This window comes from Triplophysa rosa, linkage group LG5 (genome assembly GCF_024868665.1).
Source record: "Triplophysa rosa linkage group LG5, Trosa_1v2, whole genome shotgun sequence".
NCBI lineage: Eukaryota > Metazoa > Chordata > Actinopteri > Cypriniformes > Nemacheilidae > Triplophysa > Triplophysa rosa.
Genome location: NC_079894.1, coordinates 1,443,069 through 1,463,376, shown reverse-complemented (window position 1 = coordinate 1,463,376; position 20,308 = coordinate 1,443,069). Strand labels below are relative to the sequence as shown.

The window sequence follows — 20,308 nt, the reverse complement described above, 5'->3', positions numbered from 1 at the left end:
TAGGTGGGTCACCCATTGATCCATCACTCCTCATGGACACACAGCTGGATTCAGGAGATCGTCCACCAGTCAAACTAAAACAACATTTATGTCATGAGTTTCTGCAATGTATCAGTAATGTGATAAATTACTATAGTATATTAGAATAAATATAGGATATATGAACAAAAGTTATTTCTCATGCAGGCTCAGATAATAAAGGTAGAAGTTATTTCTGCTGAGATAAACTATTATAGTTCAACATGTTTATAAGGACCACTAAATTGCGCACATGAAATATATATTTTAAACAGTTTTGCTCAAATCTCATGAGTCCCCGTTTGAAGCAAGAAAACAAAAGCTGTCTGTAGTCCAACCTGCTAAAATCACTCTGCAAGTGACATACAATTTCATTCCTCCTCTGTGCTATAGTGAGATATGTACCCTGCTTATCTAAAGAGAATTGAATCATACGTACAATCAGTGTTGGGTAAGTTACTCTGAAAAAGTAATTAATTACTAGTTACTAATGACATATTCAATAGTGTAATTAGATTACTGTACAAGCTACTCTCTCCAAAAAGTTTTTAGTTACTTATTACTAATTACTTTCTATATCCTACATCAACCCTGATTAGTTAAGTGATTCAAAGACAGGCATGAAAGGGCTCTTTTAATTCATTCAAATAAATAATATTAAACTACATAAAGTACTTTTATTAACTGACCAAAGTATTACAAATGTGAGAATTACACATTAAAGCACAGATTTTAAAGTTAGACTTTGAATTTTGATGTAAATTCCTCCATTGCACACACATATATTAGACAAAGTATTTAGTTTAATTACATCAAAAGTAACTAATTAAATTACAGAAAAAATCTGAGTAATCCCTTACTTTACTTTTTCAAGGGAAAAGTAATTAAATTACAGTAACTAATTACTTAGTGACTAGTTACACCCAACACTGCATACAATAAAGCAAACCAAAGCAACTCCACACAAACCAATATTCATTTGTTATGAATTACTTTGCATGAAGCTATTAATCCTAGATCACAGAGTTGTTTTCAGTATTAACTCTGACAGCTATATATCAGACAAACCAAATACAGATGTAACACATTTTTCAATTACAGTTCAAAAGGACAATATTTGTTTATTCAAATCTTTTTATCATCTCACCTTTTAAGCATTCTGTAGAGACTCATTGTTCCTGCAATAAAAATACTGTTTGTTAGACACTTTAAATCAGTCGTCCTTAGCTATAAGCTGCACATTTCTTCTTTTAAACAGTGAAGTGTCTCATATTATTGTTGAACTGCCCTATTGTGCTTTCATTTCTAACACGGACTGACCTACTGTCGACTTTATTCTGTTGTCACAAAATGTTGCAGGACAGCAATTAACAATTCCACTTTCACTTATACAGTATATCTTGTGTTTTCACAATAAAAACAGCAAACAAGTCACCTATTACTGTTTTAGTTTATAAAACTATTATTATTATTTAAGTTCATTTGAAAGGGACCATGTACAATTATAACATTAAGTCCAAAAGCAGAGCGAGGAAGTGGAATCATACAGTCACTATAGAAGACACACACTTCCTGATTCCAAGTATAACACACATTTCTTAGAAAGTTCTTAACCAATAAACGTGATGTACATTAAGTTAAACAGTCAATTGAATCTACTGAATAAATGTATGATACTCACGGTATTCTTCTTATCTTTAATAAAAACAGATATTTTTCTCCCAGTAAAATGTCTGCTGCTGTAATAGTTTCACTTTCATCTGTTGCCTGTAAAGGAGGAGGAGCCTTAAAAGAGCTCAAACATAATGTTACACACGCAGTGTGGTGTTAAGTGTTTCCTTTAGCTGTCGGCTTTTCAACTGGAATGATAGTTTTACTCAAACATCACAATAATACTTCTGTAAGACACATTTGGTTTGGTTAAGAAAACAAAGATGATGTGAAATCTGGGGCCGGTTGCATAAACCGCTTAGAATTAACTGTCTTACAAGTTAGTCATCTAGCCTAACTGTTTTTTCTTTCTTTTGTGTCTTGTGTCTGGATTACCCCACATGATGTCATCATAAATGGATTGAATGTAAATTGAGTTTCACTACACAAGTTTGTTTTGACAATTTTTTACTCCACTTATTTTTTGTCTTGATTAAAGTATGTGTAGCTATTTGTATAGTAATAGTCTACTTTAAATGATTTAAATATTAATACTTTTATAAACAGCCTCGTATGCTAAGTACATGTATGAGGCAGTCAAAAGACAGCAGTAGTATCGTAAGGCTTTGGCGACCTCTACTGGAGACTTGATTCAATGACACATCTGCTCACTCGAGTCGAAGCCGGTGTTCTGACAGGACTTGCGTCGCATGAATTTCGGTACGTCACCCTGTGGACTACAGCTAACTCGTTCAGACAAATATACCAAGTTAAACGATTTTGTCAGAACTACACTTAACACGCGATATTCACCTTACACGATGATTATAATAACAAAGCTTTTCTGAGGTAACGTTACATATGAGAACCCGGGTTGTTTTGTTGGTCATTCAGAGACGACATGGATTGGTTTCACTGTAATAACTGTTTTCTGAGAGGAGGAAAACCATTTGTAGTGTCCAGCTGTGGTCATATATTTTGTCAGGACTGCATGAACACAAGTGAGTGCGGGATTTACTTCGGGATTACTACATGTGATTTCACTTTTATTTACTACCTTCTTTAGCCAGGTAACAATGCCTCGTGAAAACATCGTCGTGTATGTTTGTCTTACAGAGTTCAGTGGTCAGTGCAGAGTGTGTCATGCCAACTGTAACTACCTGACAATATCCGAGCAGGTGAGTGAAACTAAAGTGAGAAACTGCATCTGCAGCAGAACATCACAATCAAACATTGAGAGTTATTGAGTTCATGTGTGATGTCTGGACAGAGTTGCTCTGTCACACCTGCCCTGCTGTGAAAAAGGACAATCGTTTGCAAATCTGCACAACAGCTGACAGCCTGAGTGAACGTTTTCTTAATTTATCCGCTTTTTCCTTCTCGTCTCTTTTTTTGTTGCCTGCACATTCCTTTCATTTTTGTGAAGATGAAACCTCAGGAAAAGATGTTTTTCACAGATCCGGTGAAACTCCTGCAGACTCGACTGGAACACATCGCACAGGTATCCGTCATTTTATCAGCCACTTATTACACGGCTCGTTGGAATGCTCGATTCTGATTGGCCAGTCGCGACATCTGCAGGTTCGTTATTCCCAGATAACAACCCCTCAAAACTAATAACACAGTAACCCGGATGCAGCAAATCATCTTGATAGGTTTTTTTGGACTAATTAAATATAAATCTTTCTTTTAATAACATATATGACGTTATATTTACAAATGATTAAACCTAAATGCTTATTTCTGCGATAACAACCGGCTGCCTGCCTGTACATTATCCCTTACTTATTAAATGTACTTTATTACCATTCATTTATAATCGACGTTATATTGAATAACACCTCTGTTTGTTTTTCTTGACGACATGAAACGATCGAATGCCACACTGACATCAAGCCCTAAGCAAACACAGTTCTGCCTATTGAAAGTTCAGACGTGTTTCAGGTTGCTGTTTTTCAGAAAAGGCAGAAGGAACGTGTCATAGCTTTCTATAGAAGCCAGTCTGCGGAGCTGGAGCGAAGGCTTAAAGAAGTCAATGATCAGCTCTACAGGTGCTCATTCCTTGATGAATATCTGAAATAGTTTCATCGTACTTCAAAACTGCATTTTGATCTATTTGTGTTTTATTAAAGGCAAGTGTCTGAGCTGAAAAGAGAGAATGAAGAGCTCAAGAAACCTCTTTCTCAAAGGAGGGTGAGAAATATCAGTTTACTTTTGGAGATGTATTCGCTCTGGACTTTTAACTTACATTTTATTTCAATGTTCATGTGTTTTTGCCCCCACACAGACATCTCCTGGGAGGTTTCAGATTAATGGGTAATACAGATTATTGTCTATGATCATATGTGTGGCCATAATATTGTTGAATATTGCACAGAATTCAGGTCTTTTTCCATATATAGAGGTACTCCAAGGATGACTCTTCCGGTGGCTGTGACATCACCAGGTACTAAAGCTTCTTAACTTGAGAAATAAACTGCACTTATTAAACTCAAAGACTTCATGTGTTGTGTTTTTACTTCCCACAGTCACACCGCGCTCTAGAGCTCTCAGGTAGATTGTATTGTAGAATCTTAACCATGTTTATTTAGTATACCTGCTCTCCCCCAAACATTATAACATGTGGAACTCTTTCCTTATCTTTGATCGGCACACAAGTTCGGGTGACACTTTGGAGAGATTTAGACATTCCAGACTTGGCATGACAGTGAGTTGATTTCTCTACTATACTCTTAGTTTTCCAGTTGTTTGTCAGTTATTGAACTGTAATAAAATAATCGCAATCTTTTTGTGACTGTGTGGTGCACATTTTATTTATGTCTTAGACTCCCACAGGTTCATCCATCTCTGTGTCAAGCATGAGTTCAATACATGAACAGACTGTCAGTAAGTCAAGTACAGATTTTATAACCTATTGTTTTGCTATCATAAAGTATACATTTATGAACAGTTATTCATATTGACGATCTCATGGTTTACGCTGATGTTCTCCTCTTATCTTAAGGGACACCCAGTTCAGTTCACACCCCCACAAGGTGACTTTTAGTCAGAAAATAAAAAATGATACATGTTCCGATGTCTGAAAATAGAAGCTTCACGGTAAGCAATTTTACCTTTCATCTGCAATTTGTATAGGTCCCAACATACAACCCCAAACAACTTTCAGTTCCAGTTTTTGACTAGACCTTCACTCCAGTCACCACGGCCATAAACATCATTTATTTGTATCTTATTCTTAGAAAATCATTAAATTATTTACTTACAGTTAAAAAATGTAACTTACAGTTAAAAGTGGATATTGAATTGCAAATAAGTGAAAAATTAATTGCTGGTATTAAAAATATAAATTTACATTTTCGAGTCACAGTTACACTAAGGATGTGAAAAAGGTACAAGATCTAATGGAAGTGAGTTTCATTCACGTTTATTTTCAAACAAAAGAGAAACAAACATTGTGAACAGAAAGATGATGGTGTCTTGACAAATAAACCTTTTATCATTTACTGTCTAGTTTTATGGTCCCATCATTATCAGCGAGTTTAATCGCTGTAAAACTGATACAACAAAGATTGTAGTTTCATAATTCTACAAATATATTGCATGTCAAGAAATGTACTTTCCCTAACATACTGAATATACCCATTACCTTGGTTTGCATTATTTCAATATTGCTCGCATTTATACATTTTTATTTAGTTTTTATTTGTGTTAGACTAGGGAACGGTTTTATTGAAATGCTTATTCACAACAAAGTAAAAAGACCAGAGAAATTGATCAATAGGAAAAACTCACGTAAGTGCGGAATGTTAATGAATAGAGTTTTGTAAACGTAAGGTTAATCTGTTTAGGAGGGAACTGTTACACAGCGCCGTATGCATTTACTACAAATTAAAGATTACAAAATGAGCTCCATCAATGCACTCTAAAGTAACTGGTCCAACTAAACAAAATGTCCAAATGGGGGACCAGGATTCTCAAATCAAGTAACTTGTTTGTGTATCGTGTCCGTTCTAAAAAGCAGCAATTAAAGCTACAAGAGATTTCACAAAAAAAAGCATATCAACATCATAACTAACATCAGCCAGTGTATACACCACAAGAAAAATATTTCTTGGTGAATTGAGTCAAATAATTGAGCAAAAGTCTGCATGTTTAATACTGCCACCTGAATAACTGATCAAATTTAACCTGATGCTACAGAAAACTACTTTTTAACATGATCGAAGAGGAGAGGATTGCATGAAACTGGAGAAATTTAATACAGTTAATACGGTTTTCCAACCCTTGTAAAGAACTCACAGCAGATTGACAGACAAGCATGAGTACACAGTTTTAATATGATCAGTCAATAACATTAAGCTCTGTGTCCAGTAGGGCTGTACGATTAATCGAAATTGCAATCGCGATGTGAGACATTGCGATTTGCTAATCGCAAAAAGCATGCGATGTGAAAAAAAATGAAACGCGTCTGTTCCAAGCCCGCTTTGAGTGGCATTCTTGCTAACTAACTGAGTGAGCACACCTCCGTTATGGCCAATTAGCACTGCCCTTGTGAACTGCGTAAACAGTAGTCATAAAAAACAGAAAGCGGGAGAGAGAGAGAGTGGGATTACTCGCGCGTCTCTCCCCTGCGTTGCGCGTCTCGCGGAGGAACCGTTTAAACTTGACGTGCAGACACACAGACTGTCATACTCGCGCGTCTCTGCCCCGTGCAGCGTGTCTTGCCGTTTAACTTTGACGCACATACAGCCTGTTATACTCACGCGTCTCTGCCCCATGCGGCGCGTCCCCGTTATATAGAGGGTATGCATTGACGTCACTTTCCCACGTGAACATGTTGGGACACGCCCTGGGGGGCAAAACACCCAGCAAAATGGCTGAGGAGAACAGGAGAAACCGGGACTAAAACACGCTGAAATTACAAGCAGCTGGACTCGACAGTGATCCTTACCACTTCTCTACGATTTACAAAGGAATCAGGTGTTCCTGGACACTGAAGTGTTGCGCGGAATTGCGTTTCCTGATGTTATAAGCAGTCATTTTGCCACTCACGGGGGCGTGCTCACATGGTGTTCACGTGGTAAAGTGACGACACGTCCATACCCTCTATATTTGCGGTGTGGAGCCGGATGCACGCGCGCACCCTGTGTCAACTCATGCCTGGCTCTGCATTTCAAACAAATGTAAATTCTATCTATCTGCTTTACTAATTTAACTTATGGAATGAAACATTCAGCAAATTTTCGACTTGTTTTTAAAATGCAAAATAGGCCTACTTAAAAATTAATAAAGCAAACTGTGTAACCTATTTACCATTTAAAAAATTCACTAATAGAACATTTTATGGATAGTGTACACTGGTATTTGGATTCTATTGGTGTGGTGTAATCTGGCAGTTGGCATCCTATAGAACAACAGTAATTCCTATATCAATAAAACCCAAAAGTGCAAAAATGAAATTTGTAATGGTTTTAATGGAAACAATTAGAATTTCTCTAATGGTTTTGATAGTTTTTTTCAGCAGGGTAACTATACCCATACAGTGCAGCACACTATTGACAATATATAGTTGAAGCTTGATTTAGAAACATTAAATCGCAACCGCAATGTCTGTCAAAAAAATAACATGCAATTACAGTGAGGGAAATAAGTATTTGATCCCCTGCTGATTTTGTAAGTTTGCCTACTTACAAACAAATGAAGGGTCTATAATTTTTATGGTGGGTTTATTTTAACTGATAGACACAGAATATTAAAAAAATCAGGGGGAAAAAATGTTATATAAAGGTTATAAATTGATTTGCATTTCAGTCAGTGAAATAAGTATCTGATCCCCGAGCAAAACATAACTTTGTACTTTGTGGAGAAACCCTTGTTGGCAAGCACAGAGGTCAGACATTTCTGATAGTTGGTCACCAGGTTTGCACATGTGTCCGGATACATTTAGTCCACTCCTCTGTCAATCTTTAAGGTTTCTTGGCTGTCGCTCAGCAAATTGGAGTTTTAGCCTCCTTCACAGAGGTTCTATAGGACTAGGGTCTAGAGACTGGCTAGGACATTTAATGTGCTTCTCCTTAAGCCACTATTTGGTTGTCTTGGCAATATGTTTTGCGTCTTTGTCATGTTAAAGGCTCATCCATGACCCATCTTCAGTGACCTAGTTAAGGGGAGGAGGTTCTCGTCCAAGATTTTACGGTACATGGGCCCGTCCCTCAGCCCCTCAATGCGGTGAAGTCATCCTGTATACCTGTAGCAGAGAAAAAGCCCTAAAGCAGAATGTTTCCAACACTGTGCTTCTCTGTAGACATGATGTTCTTGGGCTCATAGTCAGCATTTCTCTCCCTCCAAACACAGGAGTCCATTTTGGTCTCACAGCAGTGCCAGCACTTTCGCCAAAGCCTTTTCTGAATCATTTTTATGTTCATTGTCAAACTTAAGACGAGCCAGGCGGGCCTTCTTGGGCAGGAGGACCTTGCGGGTGCTTCAGGATTTCAGTCTACTGNAAAAAATGTTATATAAAGGTTATAAATTGATTTGCATTTCAGTCAGTGAAATAAGTATTTGATCCCCAAGCAAAACATAACTTTGTACTTTGTGGAGAAACCCTTGTTGGCAAGCACAGAGGTCAGACATTTCTGATAGTTGGTCACCAGGTTTGCACATGTGTCCGGATACATTTAGTCCACTCCTCTGTCAATCTTTAAGGTTTCTTGGCTGTCGCTCAGCAAATTGGAGTTTTAGCCTCCTTCACAGAGGTTCTATAGGACTAGGGTCTAGAGACTGGCTAGGACATTTAATGTGCTTCTCCTTAAGCCACTATTTGGTTGTCTTGGCAATATGTTTTGCGTCTTTGTCATGTTAAAGGCTCATCCATGACCCATCTTCAGTGACCTAGTTAAGGGGAGGAGGTTCTCGTCCAAGATTTTACGGTACATGGGCCCGTCCCTCAGCCCCTCAATGCGGTGAAGTCATCCTGTATACCTGTAGCAGAGAAAAAGCCCTAAAGCAGAATGTTTCCAACACTGTGCTTCTCTGTAGACATGATGTTCTTGGGCTCATAGTCAGCATTTCTCTCCCTCCAAACACAGGAGTCCATTTTGGTCTCACAGCAGTGCCAGCACTTTCGCCAAAGCCTTTTCTGAATCATTTTTATGTTCATTGTCAAACTTAAGACGAGCCAGGCGGGCCTTCTTGGGCAGGAGGACCTTGCGGGTGCTTCAGGATTTCAGTCTACTGTGGCATAGCGTGTTACCAATGTGTTACCAATGTTTTGCTTGCTAACTGTGTTCCCAACTGTCTTGAACTCATTAACAAGCTTCTTCCGTGTAGTTCTGGGCTGATCTTTAACATTTCTCATGATCATCTTTACCCCATTGGGGAAATATTGCAGGGAGCTCCAGAACAAGGGCATTTGATAGTTATTTTGTATATCTTCTATTTCCAAATTATCACACCAACAGTTGTCTCCTTCTCACCAAGCTTCTGTCTGTAGCCTATTCAAGGTTTGTGCAGGTCTCCAATCTTGTCGCTGACATCCTTTAAAACCTATTTGGTCTGGACCACGGTGTTGGAGAGGTTGAACTGGAAGATACAGATTCTGTTGGCAGGCATCTTTTATATACATAACAAGCTGATTTAGGAGTACTTTCTTAAAGTGACAGGACTAATCTGTGGTCCATATAGGCACATAACCAATCTGTGGAGCCAGAATGCTTGCTAGTTGGTAGGGGATCAAATACTTATTTCACTGACTGAAATGCAAATCAATTTATAACCTTTATATAACATTTTTTTCCCCTGATTTTTTTTAATGTTCTGTGTCTATCAGTTAAAATAAACCCACCATAAAAATTATAGACCCTTCATTTGTTTGTAAGTAGGCAAACTTACAAAATCAGCAGGGGATCAAATACTTATTTCCCTCACTGTAGATATTTTCCCCAAATCGCACAGCCCTAGTGTCCAGTGTATTACTGTCCTTGGAGGCAATCTGCTGATAATACAGCTCCAGAGGACTGAAGCCTGTCAAATCTATTGCTGACTTCTGCATTTTTGGTGTACCGTTTCCTTGTGACTTGCGTTTTCTGCTCCCATCACTTCCTGAAGTTCCACTGGAATCAACAGCAGTCCCGCCACTTTGTTTCAACGCTATTGTCAGGGACGTTGAGTGCAAGGACAGAGGACCCAAGTGCAGACAGCAGGTAAGGGGTTAACAAAAGGCTTTAATACAAACACAAGACATGAAACAAAAACCCACAAGGGGGTAAAACAACAAAACAGCAAGGGTAGGAACCGGAAGGGAACACAGGAACATAAACTAACTACACTAAACTAGACAAGACAATTACACTAGACACGACTAAAATAACTAAACTAGAATTACATGGTGATACAGGACAAGGCACAAGACCAGTGTAACAACACAGATGATCCAGCCCAAGACAGAGGACACAAGGGCATTAAGTAGGGGAACAAATCAAGAGGGAATAGTTTCTGGTTCCCAGAACGTTATGGGAACCAAAAACTAACATTAGGGGAACGTTACCCTAACGTTATAGAAACCATGAAACTAACGTTTTATTTCCGTAAAGATAACCAAAAAAAAACTTTAAAACTTTCTGGGAACCAGAAACTAACGTTAGGGGAACGTTCCCAGAACGTTAGTATAAAATATTTTTCTTGGGTCCGTTTGGCCTCACTACACGTCAGTAATGATTACATCCATACTGTGTTTTTATCCATCGCTTGTCTAATCTAATTAAAATAAGTAAAATACATCATCCCACACAATCTGGAGGATGAAATCAATGCATTAGATTATTCTTTTAGCCTAATAATTCCCTTTTCATTACTGAAGCCTAATTTTCGATTTAAACAGCACAGTACATCATTTCTAATAAAACCACACTGTGTGTAGGCCTAACGTTACCTCAGCATCAGACGTTATAGATATTTAAATAAAATAACCAATGACTTCAACACAATATTTAAAGCAGATTTGTATTGACAGAAGAATAAACATGTAATTATCTTCAGGCTAACAATATTCTTGTCTCACCACAGAAGTATAGCGCGGTCTGTTGATTTAGATGTGTTAAATCAATCGAAAATCACGAAAATATAAGTTTACTCTCAAATTTGTACGTTTTTAAATAAAAAATTAAAATAAATAAACCGCTAAACTAATGTGTTAGTGGGTGAGGTAAAACGAAATGACCGTTAATTTTTAAATGACGGGAGTGCGCGGCAGAGCGGAGAATGCACGTGCTCGAGCGCACACACATACAACATGGATATATGATTGTATTTTCATTTAGCTTAACTAGTTTATTATTTTCAGCCATTAAAGGGAACATTTATTCATTTCATTTGGTCAGTATAACATGTGTTAATGTGATCTTATAAATTCTGTATTGCACATGTCACTGACGTTTACCAGTTTTTACTATTTTTACCATTAAAAATATCCAATAAATAACCATCAGGGAATGTTATTTTCTGGTTGCAAAAAATAAAACCTTAAAAGAACGTTTTTGGAATGTTGTTAAGTCTTAAGTCAAGTCTTAAAGCGCTAGCAGCTCAGTCACACCAGCAGTTATTAGGACACTGGCTGTTTGCTTTACTTAAAAATTTACTTCAAAACCTTTCATTTTTTATTTATATTAGGTTAAGCATTTTCAATTATAGTTATTAAGTATTTCTATTCATATAAATACTTTTAGTATTTAAGTAATTAAAGTTGTAAAAAAACATTACAAATATTTACACAATTTACAAACAAGGAAAAATCCTTAAGGAACTGACTGTTAATTTCATGCATTATTATTGCCCAGCTCATAAACGTGAAAGCACTAACGCATTACAAACATTACCATATGCTTCTTTTTGCTCAAGTCAAGTCTGGAAGATACTCTTTGATGATTCCATCAGTGATTAGCTAGACATAGATAACAATGGGTCAGATGTATAAAGTTACATATGATTATTTTGTGTTTGATAATATAGTGCATAAATGTGTTTACGCAAAGCATATTTTCCTTGAAAAAAAGACCCCTTACAACCTAATCCAAATTCCCTACATTAGCCCCTAATGTTAGGCTCAGCCCCTGACGGTTTTATATCCTAGATTCTCCCCTGGGCCTAGTTCTTTTCTTAATGTAACTCATTGTCTTTCTGTGTTGGGCATTTAACAATAAAAAGTGCTTTAAAAGATCAGCATGCCACCAACAAACATGTTATAATAATAACCCAACAACAAGAACTGAATTTATGATTTGTGACTTCCTGGCTGTTTAAGATGGATGAAACGCTTTATAATTTGTTTCCACAAACTTGATTTTGATTTGTGTCCAGTTATGCGCACAGACTCACATTTAAGCATAGAGCAACGCTTTCATTCAAAGCAACTCACAAAGTCTTAACAGCTGTTTAGAGAAATAAAAGCTTGATGAGGGACAGATGAAATATAGGAGAGTTTTTAATAAGAATGTAAGAATTTAATGTGATCGGATTGAAGGTGAAGAATGAACAGGAAATATTGCGTGCCCTTTTGTGAGAGTACCAAGCGTCTCTCATGCTCTGATTACCGCAGTGTTTGGATCAGATGTAAACGTGTACAGTCAGAGAGAGTGGAGGTATGACTTTCACCTTAAACATGATTGTTTTTAAATGTTATTTGTTGCTTTGCACCAATCACAAAGACAATTGTCAATGTCAATGACAACATTAAAAATGACGGAGTCGACGAGAGTCCATTCCTGTCTTGGAGTCGATTCCGACTTTAGGGACATTAAGAGTCGAGGAATCGACTCTTTTGGAGTCGACTCCCCATCCCTACACGAGACGCGAACGCAGTGTTTAAACATGTCCGTCTAGCTAGCGCATTAGCGCATTTCTCACTCTCTTTTCATTTTTACTATAGTATGCTGCATAGCAGACTCGCGCCATCTATGGATTTTGTCTGTATTACATCAAATTAGTAATTTTCACCAAAATCCTAACTGAAACGTTATTGAAAACATTTAAAAACCGCCTGGTGGGCCGGATGAAATTGCTTGGGGGGCCTGGTGTGGCCCGCGGGCCGTAGTTTGCCCACCTCTAGTATAGCATGTCTGTACTCAAATAAGTATGGCCAATCAGAATCAAGCATTCAAATGAGCCGTGTAATAAATAAACAATAGGGTACAATATGACAGTCCTTATTCCACAGAAAGTTCATATAGACATTAATGCTGTAGGCTACATTTAAATTATACTGGGTTCACACCAAACGCGAACAATCGCGTTCCATGCTCTTTATTACTCGCGGGAAAAGTTCGTTAGTTTCGCGTGAATGACGCGACCTGACCAATATTTCCAACCTTCGCGGAAGACGAGATTGACGCGCATTCGCGCCGCCCGATTCGCGTCTATACGCGACCTTGCATTTACTTTGTATGTAAGTTACTCGCGCAAAACGCTTAATTCGCGTTTGGTGTGAACCCAGTGTTACTGTAGGTTACAATATTTACAATAAAGTGCACAAATAATTTTAAAGCAATAGATAATACACAAAATTCTGTCATCATTGACTCAAAAAGACTTAGCTGGTTGTTCCTTTCTGTGCAATTAAAATCAATGGGAAGTGAAGCTTCAAAAACAAGGCAAAGGCAGTATAAAGGTATCATAAAAGCAGTTCAAATGTCTCATGCCCCACATGCCAATTTTTTTGTCATACGAAAGTTTTGTGTGAATAAAAAAAACAAATGTTTAATTTATTCAATTTAATTTGTAATTCACGGTATTCTTTTCATGTAAGCTGTTAAATGGATAGTTTTGAGAATGACTTTCTTTCTTCTGCATTACCTTGCGTGTAGCTCAGCGGTAAGAGCATTGCGTTACAAAGCTTTATGAAGCTTGTAAGTGCCAGTTGCCATTCAGAAATAAAAACAGTGCAATCGAAATATCTGCCTTTGTGTTTCATGGCAAAAAAGGAAATTATATTGGAATGACATGAAATGAATTGAAGAAGACTCAGAATTTGGGAACTCTGGTTCAAATATTCCTTTGAATGACTAGTGTTCTAGGAGTGTTTGTTTGTTTGCTGGCAGTCACATTATATTAACTCATGCAGTATCTCGAGCCGAACAGAAGAGGGCACTGCTCTCAATGTCTTTGCATGGGTTCGGCTGCACTATGTACATGCAGCACAAAAGCAGCAAAAGCTGGAGGTTTCTTCATCCATCACGTATTTGCCCGAGTCAGGTGAATCCCTGCATTCAGCTATGAAAGCCCGCAGCTCTGAAACTGATGCTCCGTCCTTCTGATAATGCTGTAGTAAAAGAGCAAATGATTGAAGAATAAAAAACCGAGATAATCGAAGCGTAAGAAAGTAAAAATCGAGTGACACCTGTAACTGCATTCAATACTTGCTGTCTTAATAAGAAAGTATTTTTACACCCAGGGCTGCGGTGAACACACCTTGATGGTCTCGTACGTTTCTGTGATGATGGCGATGAAAAGGCTCAGCACCATGTAAGTGAAGAGTGGGATGAAAGTGTAGACGTACAGGCCGCTGAACACCCACACCAGGTAGTTCTTCTCACGGAGTTTGGTGAAGGTGGAGTAGATTTCATCCCCGTTAATCATAGCGAACAAGCAGTCTGCTGCCATATTAAATGTTCGAAACTGAGGGAAATAAATCATTTGAGTGGGATTTTTTATATGTATGAGGTCTAATACATAAGAGACAACTAAAATGAAATGTTTTTTTCTTCACTCTAATGATTAAATCTCTCACATTTTCATGGTGTGGCCCCAAAACGATCCATCCGCAGAAGCAGTAGCTGAGATAAATCATGACAGCACAGAGAGAGAATCGAATCACATTGGGAAGAGCAGCCCGCAGAGTGAGGATGAGGATCTGGAGACACGAAACAACGATCTTAACAGGAACACCATCATCTTCATCATCATCAGCATTAATTACATTAACACATGTGCTTTGTTGAAATACCACAATAGAAGAATCGTTGGTTTTAAAGGAAGATCTTTTTCAGATACTGTAAAACATTGCACTAAAATAGCGTTCTTGGGCTTTAAATGAAGAGATGAAACACGTTCTGGTTGTTAAACCCGACCGTGAAACATGTTCGTAGTTGATTGAATGAATCACATCCATGTTTACACCTGTGTGAGGTTGAGGGGAACTAACTTTAAACAATCTAATTGCACATAATTGCAAAAATTCAGGGAAGTGAAGCTTATACTGTATAACTAATGCAGTGACATTCAGACTTATCTCAGTTAAAGGGACAGTTGACCCAAAAAATTAAATTCTGTCATTGTTCATTTCATGTCATTTGTATAAATTACTATGTTATGATGAACACAGAGAAAGATTTTTGGAAGAATGTTTGCAATTTTCCCTTCTGGGACATCGTTGTCTAAAGGTGTCCCAGAACTGTGTGTTTTCCTAAATCCTTCCAAATATCTCATTTTGTGTTTAACAAAACAAAAAAATCTACTATGGTGGTCAATGATGTCCCAATAATGTCATTTGCCAACATTCTTCCAAATATCTTTCTTTGTGTTCAACAGAACAAAGAAATAGGTTTGAAACCACCCGAGGGTGAGGTAAATTCATTGTTTTATTTTTGGGTGAACTGTCCCTTTAAAAGTAGCTTTGGTTTCCAAATGTGCAAGTTTTGGAATGGCTATGAAACAAAGTCATTTGCATTGACTGACTCTTTTTATGAACAACAATAAAAAAGTGAATTACTTAATTAGACGTCTTACATAATACTTCTGAAAGAAACTGAGGTAGCGCATGACTCCGATCCACACCAGCATTGTTGCAGTGCCCAGCAGAATACTACACTCGTCATAGTTTGTCAGTTCCTGAAATGAAAAATAAAACCACGCATATGGTTTAGATATCTGCTGATATGACATTCACACAGAAACTGCATGTGACTTATGTCCGCAGTGGGAAACAGAGATTTTAAAAACAATATTCGCGAGCGTCTTACCTTGCTCTGAATACATATTTTGAGAACAGAACCAGCAACGGTCAATGTGTCGCTGACGATGATGAGAATGTACCAGCCGTTGATGAACTCCAGTCTCTCAGACCACGACACACTTTTACTGTGCTGAATCAACACATGTGCTGTGTATTCCTGATGGAAACAGACGTACATGAATTTCTCGTTGTTTCATCTTTATTGTTTTAGTCATATTTGTCATTATTTCATATATGTTATTGGCCTACGGTAACCAATATTCACATGATACTCACAAACTGTAAGAAAATGCCTGTGAAGACAGAGCGCGTGCAGAGAGCGAGTGACAGCAAGCAGGTACAGATGACCACACAGTCGAACACAACTATCAGTATGAAGTGAATGTGTGCTGGATCAAAAGAGAGATTTATAATTCAATCACAGTGCATTACATCAGTTCAAATCAATGCTTTAAATCACTTGCTGCATGGTTAACAAAATAATCATTTCATTCATTTTTAATCCTTTTATTAAAGGAAAATATTTTATTAAATCCTTTTATTATTAATCTGCAACTAAACATGAGCAACTGATCATGTGAAGATGATTGAATGTATCGCCCCCTTCTGAATGACGTGTGTGTATGTGAGGTGTTTTATTTAAAGTGAAACGGAAGTAGCCATTGTGTTTATTTTCCCCGTCGTGACGTGTACCTGATTGAAACGACTTCTGAAATGAGAAAAAATGTAGGGCGGGACTTGATTTCATCCACCGACAACTGATTGGATGATTAAAAGGTGAACGATTTGAACGATAGTTTGCAATCTGTCAATCATTGCAGCCCCGCCCTCGCGCCAATCCTCGTGACCAGAAGTGCTCTTCAAGGTCGTTTCGAGAGGGGGGTTGACGTTTTTATTTCAAGATTACAAGTGCAAATGAATTAAAACAAATAATGATGTGCACGGATAAATAATCGATAATAAATACCTCACCACTGTGTAAAACAATTAGAATGATCATTTTTTATTTCATGCCGACTTTAAGAACCTCTGAGTGACCCTGAGGCATTTAGACACTTCACACACTGTACAGAAAAAGATTAAATGACTGTAGACGAACAATGTTTCTTTAAAAAGAAATTTCAATGATTTAACCTTTGATTTAACATTAACATGTTGATCGGATGAACAGAAAAGTGAAGTTAGTTTTAAAAAAGCTTGAGAATACAGTTTTGTTATTTTTGCATTACATTTATGCTTTGGGCAGACCCGAAGCGACCTGCGGTGTATCCAATGTGTGCTCATCTGCATATTTGTTCCCTGGAAGTCAAACAACCTTTGTATTTTTAATCTGTTGCTTTAGTTGAGTGACAGGTACACAAAAGGTAATGTTATGACATTCATTTTCACTTTTAATCGACTTGACTGGCAAAATACTTTTGGGGGCCACGTGCTATATGCAGTAATTTATTGACAGTGCTGGTTCTTTAGTGTGATTACCACAGATTTTAGGCGATTTCTTTTGCATAAATGACACTGTATCATAAATCCACTTACTCGAGCCAGAAACATTCCAGTTTTTACAAGCCTTGATCCGAACATCACTGCTGAGAGATATCGGGATTTGCCCACTCTGTGCGTGGTTGTCAAACATAATCTGGAATTGAGTACAGCAGATTTGACACATGATCCACTTCAATCTTTCCAACGGGAATGCTAGGCATCAAGTCATTGTCTGAGTATTGTAATGAGAAATAAAGGAATTTCGTGACCTTGTGACAAACATTAGGTCTACTGTAAAGTCCAATAAGTGGTTGACAAGTGGGAAATGTGTAGCTTTCATGTGACAAAAGCAAACCTCTATTTGCCAATCATGGAAAAGCAAATGAGTGTAAAGCAGAAGTAGCTTTATTTGTAGTGCTCTTGGATGTGTTAGGTAAAGAAATGTTATGGTTATGACCTAAATTTGTGATTATATGAAATGTAGCTGCATGCGTGCACTTACATTAATGTTAAAGTCATAGCAGTCGGGTAACTCTTGATGGCGGACTGTTTGAAGGTTTATAGCCTTAACTTTGAAATATATGTTCACCGCTAAAAGGCTGGAACAGTTATCACACAATACATTATATTAATAAAGGACAAAAGCGAAAATAAACGAAATGAAACTGATGATCATTTTAATAGGTTAAAAGCACACACCTTTGAAAGTCAATAGTAAGGTTCACGTCACTTGCCAAAGAATCATTCTTGTAGGGTGTTGTTGGGTAAATGGAAATACATTCTGTCAATTAATAAATAAATGTATTTAGGTAAAATAGAAATGAAAAAAACACACACCCAGTCAATTCCCACACAAAATTCACAGCAGCGCTTAACAACTCAATTTCCATTACAAATGTAAAACATATACTTTAATATTACATTAGTTTTCATTTCATATTTTATCATTTTGTATGAACTATCTCTGTGTAAACATGTCTTTATAAACATGTATCCATACTGATGTTAAATGAACAGTATTATGACTAAGTAGGTTGTACCTGTGTCTACATGAGGATCAATATCAAAGGTTTCATTGGATGGTGAAATGTCAGCATGTCGATAGAGCTCCTGACAGACAGACAGTGGAGTGAACATCCCATCGATCTTCTCCAACGCATGATTACCAGCAGTCAGGTTTTGAAGGTTGAGATACTTTGAACAAAACAAAAAATCCAGACGAGAGTATTAACCAACAGATAAAGTCATGCCAAGTATTAAAGCAGCAACACAAAGTTCATGCAGCAATGCGTCGGGATAAAACACGGTACTGAATGCAGTGGAAGCGGCTTTGTCTATCAAAATTGTGTCATTAAAATCATTTGAAAGTCTATTTAAAACTAAACCGTGAAATGATGTGCTGGGATTTATCATATTTGTCATCTCAAATGTTTATTTACACTTATTTTCGTCTGCATTACCCTTCTGATAATGTACTGAATGTGGTCATGCACATCATGTTTGGTGTATACGGCATAATCTGGATCACTGTCCTGGTAATTCTTCAGGAATAAGTGTCTGAAGGCCATGAGATTCTGCTCTTTGAATGTGACCATCATCTCATTGCTCAGTCCGAAGGAGATTAGCTGGGAGACAAACACAAAACACAAGAAACCCACAATCAACTGCAGAGAAGTGAAACAATTTATTGTGGCACATTCTACAAGAAAAAAATCACAATATGTTCTGTGGAGCTACAGTATGATGATTTATTTGACCATAGGATGTTCAAAGCTATTAGTTGTGCATAAACAATGCTTTAAGAAGCTCTACAGGGTCTTCATTTTATGTTCAAACTGAGTTTCATTTGTCAGGGACAGACCTTTTACATTTTGTTGACAGATGGTTCTGTATAAATCTGTTTTTCCGTTTCATTTTTGAAATGCATCATGAATTGTGAGCTATCGTGTACCGTGCCGCCACCGTATGACCAACAACAACACGTCTTATTGACTAAATTGAGATATTAAAAAGGGTCTGAGAAGTAAATCTGCTTCTTAGCCCATTAGGTTGATTGAAGAACCCAAAATTGTCTGTCTGGTTCTTGAGGTTATATTACATTAAAAACGTTCTTCATGTAACATTATAGTTCTTCAGGTCAGGGTGTAAAACCCAAGTACACAACCTAGAATAAAAAGCTGCTTGTCTGTCCTAAAAATCTGCGAAGTATAAATTCCAAAATGAACCTTTTCATACCTGCACAGTAATAATGACAATCTTGAGAAACTGCAGCATTAGTTTCCATGGCTTTCGACCTCTGGCTCTGTACTTCTGACAAGGACTCATGAAGAAATATTTGAGCTTTCTCCTGAGGTTCTCCACGAGCGTGGGGTCCACATCTGTTCCTGCTGCCCTGTGGTGTGTCCACTCACTTTTTGGACCACTACACACAAGAGGCTCCTCATCAGACATCTGTGCCAACTCCCAGTCAGCTCAGAACATCAGACTGACTCGGCACTAACACAGACAGGGATCTCTGGGTTTGAGGAACTGAAGCTGTTGTCTTGCACTTTTGAAACTATACAGAACCACAGCTCATCGCTGTTATCTGCACACGCTGGTAAAGATTATATCACTATACCTGTGTGTGTGTGTGTGTGTGTGTGTGTGTGTGTGTGTGTGTGTTAAAACCACCCAGTTCTGCACATCAGATTATGAGCAGATTGAATAGTTAAATCGTTCCATGCATTTTCTGAGCAGGTTGTGCAACATTCAGTGCATTCATCTGTCACTCTTCTGTCAGTGTGAGCACGGCTGTAAAATATGAAAAGCTGATAAAACGTTGCTAAAAATACACTACAAGACTTTTGCTCAGATTTTCAGTCTGGATTTGTTGCAGAAAGTCTGCGCCAGTCTGCAGATTTTATCAGTTAGTGTGTTTCTATCCGAAACTTTCAAAAAGTCTGCAAGTGTGTGATGTCTAGTTAAATAACATCTGTTCAGATTTTAAAAGTCTTGTAGTGTGTTCCAGCCATTAATGTCTCACCCCATCATCTCATAGGAAAAGACGAGCGACAAAGTCGCTGGCTGTCTGAATGGGGCTCAAGGGTCAACAGATCATGAGATCAAGAACTACTGGTAAAATGTTGACATCATTTAAACCAAAAAATAAAGTTT

At 37.6% G+C, this 20,308-nt stretch overlaps 2 protein-coding genes and 1 long non-coding RNA gene across 3 annotated transcripts; 1 reads left to right on the top strand and 2 right to left on the bottom strand.

Annotated features, from left to right (window-relative positions):
* Positions 1 to 1,805, bottom strand: LOC130554262 (uncharacterized). The gene is made up of 3 exons (XR_008962961.1): positions 1,700 to 1,805; positions 1,166 to 1,196; positions 1 to 74 (listed from the first exon to the last, which is right to left on the bottom strand). It is a non-coding gene; the product is annotated as an uncharacterized LOC130554262 (long non-coding RNA).
* Positions 1,806 to 2,345: 540 nt separating this feature from the next.
* LOC130554233 (RING finger protein 212B-like) lies at positions 2,346 to 4,958 on the top strand. The gene is made up of 13 exons (XM_057333745.1): positions 2,346 to 2,388; positions 2,563 to 2,669; positions 2,785 to 2,846; positions 3,095 to 3,169; positions 3,613 to 3,719; positions 3,801 to 3,861; positions 3,956 to 3,984; positions 4,071 to 4,114; positions 4,197 to 4,221; positions 4,327 to 4,375; positions 4,494 to 4,554; positions 4,673 to 4,703; positions 4,804 to 4,958. The coding sequence occupies exons 2-13, from the start codon at positions 2,570 to 2,572 to the stop codon at positions 4,877 to 4,879; spliced, it is 720 nt and encodes a 239-aa protein (XP_057189728.1). The 5' UTR covers positions 2,346 to 2,388; positions 2,563 to 2,569; the 3' UTR covers positions 4,880 to 4,958.
* Positions 4,959 to 11,172: 6,214 nt separating this feature from the next.
* mcoln3a (mucolipin TRP cation channel 3a) lies at positions 11,173 to 19,681 on the bottom strand. The gene is made up of 12 exons (XM_057333662.1): positions 19,388 to 19,681; positions 18,613 to 18,777; positions 18,193 to 18,346; positions 17,852 to 17,933; positions 17,655 to 17,751; positions 17,207 to 17,306; positions 15,947 to 16,059; positions 15,678 to 15,827; positions 15,445 to 15,546; positions 14,447 to 14,569; positions 14,128 to 14,334; positions 11,173 to 13,978 (listed from the first exon to the last, which is right to left on the bottom strand). The coding sequence occupies exons 1-12, from the start codon at positions 19,601 to 19,603 to the stop codon at positions 13,841 to 13,843; spliced, it is 1,647 nt and encodes a 548-aa protein (XP_057189645.1). The 5' UTR covers positions 19,604 to 19,681; the 3' UTR covers positions 11,173 to 13,840.
* Between the last annotated feature and the right edge of the window lie 627 nt (positions 19,682 to 20,308).

Coding starts and splice junctions, on each gene's coding strand:
- LOC130554233 (XM_057333745.1), top strand. CDS start 2,570: ATGGATTGGTTTCACTGTAATAACTGTTTTCTGAGAGGAGGAAAACCA. Junction 3,862..3,955: donor AACCTCTTTCTCAAAGGAGG/GTGAGAAATATC, acceptor GCCCCCACACAG/ACATCTCCTGGGAGGTTTCA. Junction 4,704..4,803: donor TCAGTTCACACCCCCACAAG/GTGACTTTTAGT, acceptor CAATTTGTATAG/GTCCCAACATACAACCCCAA.
- mcoln3a (XM_057333662.1), bottom strand. CDS start 19,603: ATGTCTGATGAGGAGCCTCTTGTGTGTAGTGGTCCAAAAAGTGAGTGG. Junction 18,778..19,387: donor TTGTCATTATTACTGTGCAG/GTATGAAAAGGT, acceptor TTTGTCTCCCAG/CTAATCTCCTTCGGACTGAG. Junction 17,307..17,654: donor GCTATGACTTTAACATTAAT/GTAAGTGCACGC, acceptor ACTCAATTCCAG/ATTATGTTTGACAACCACGC.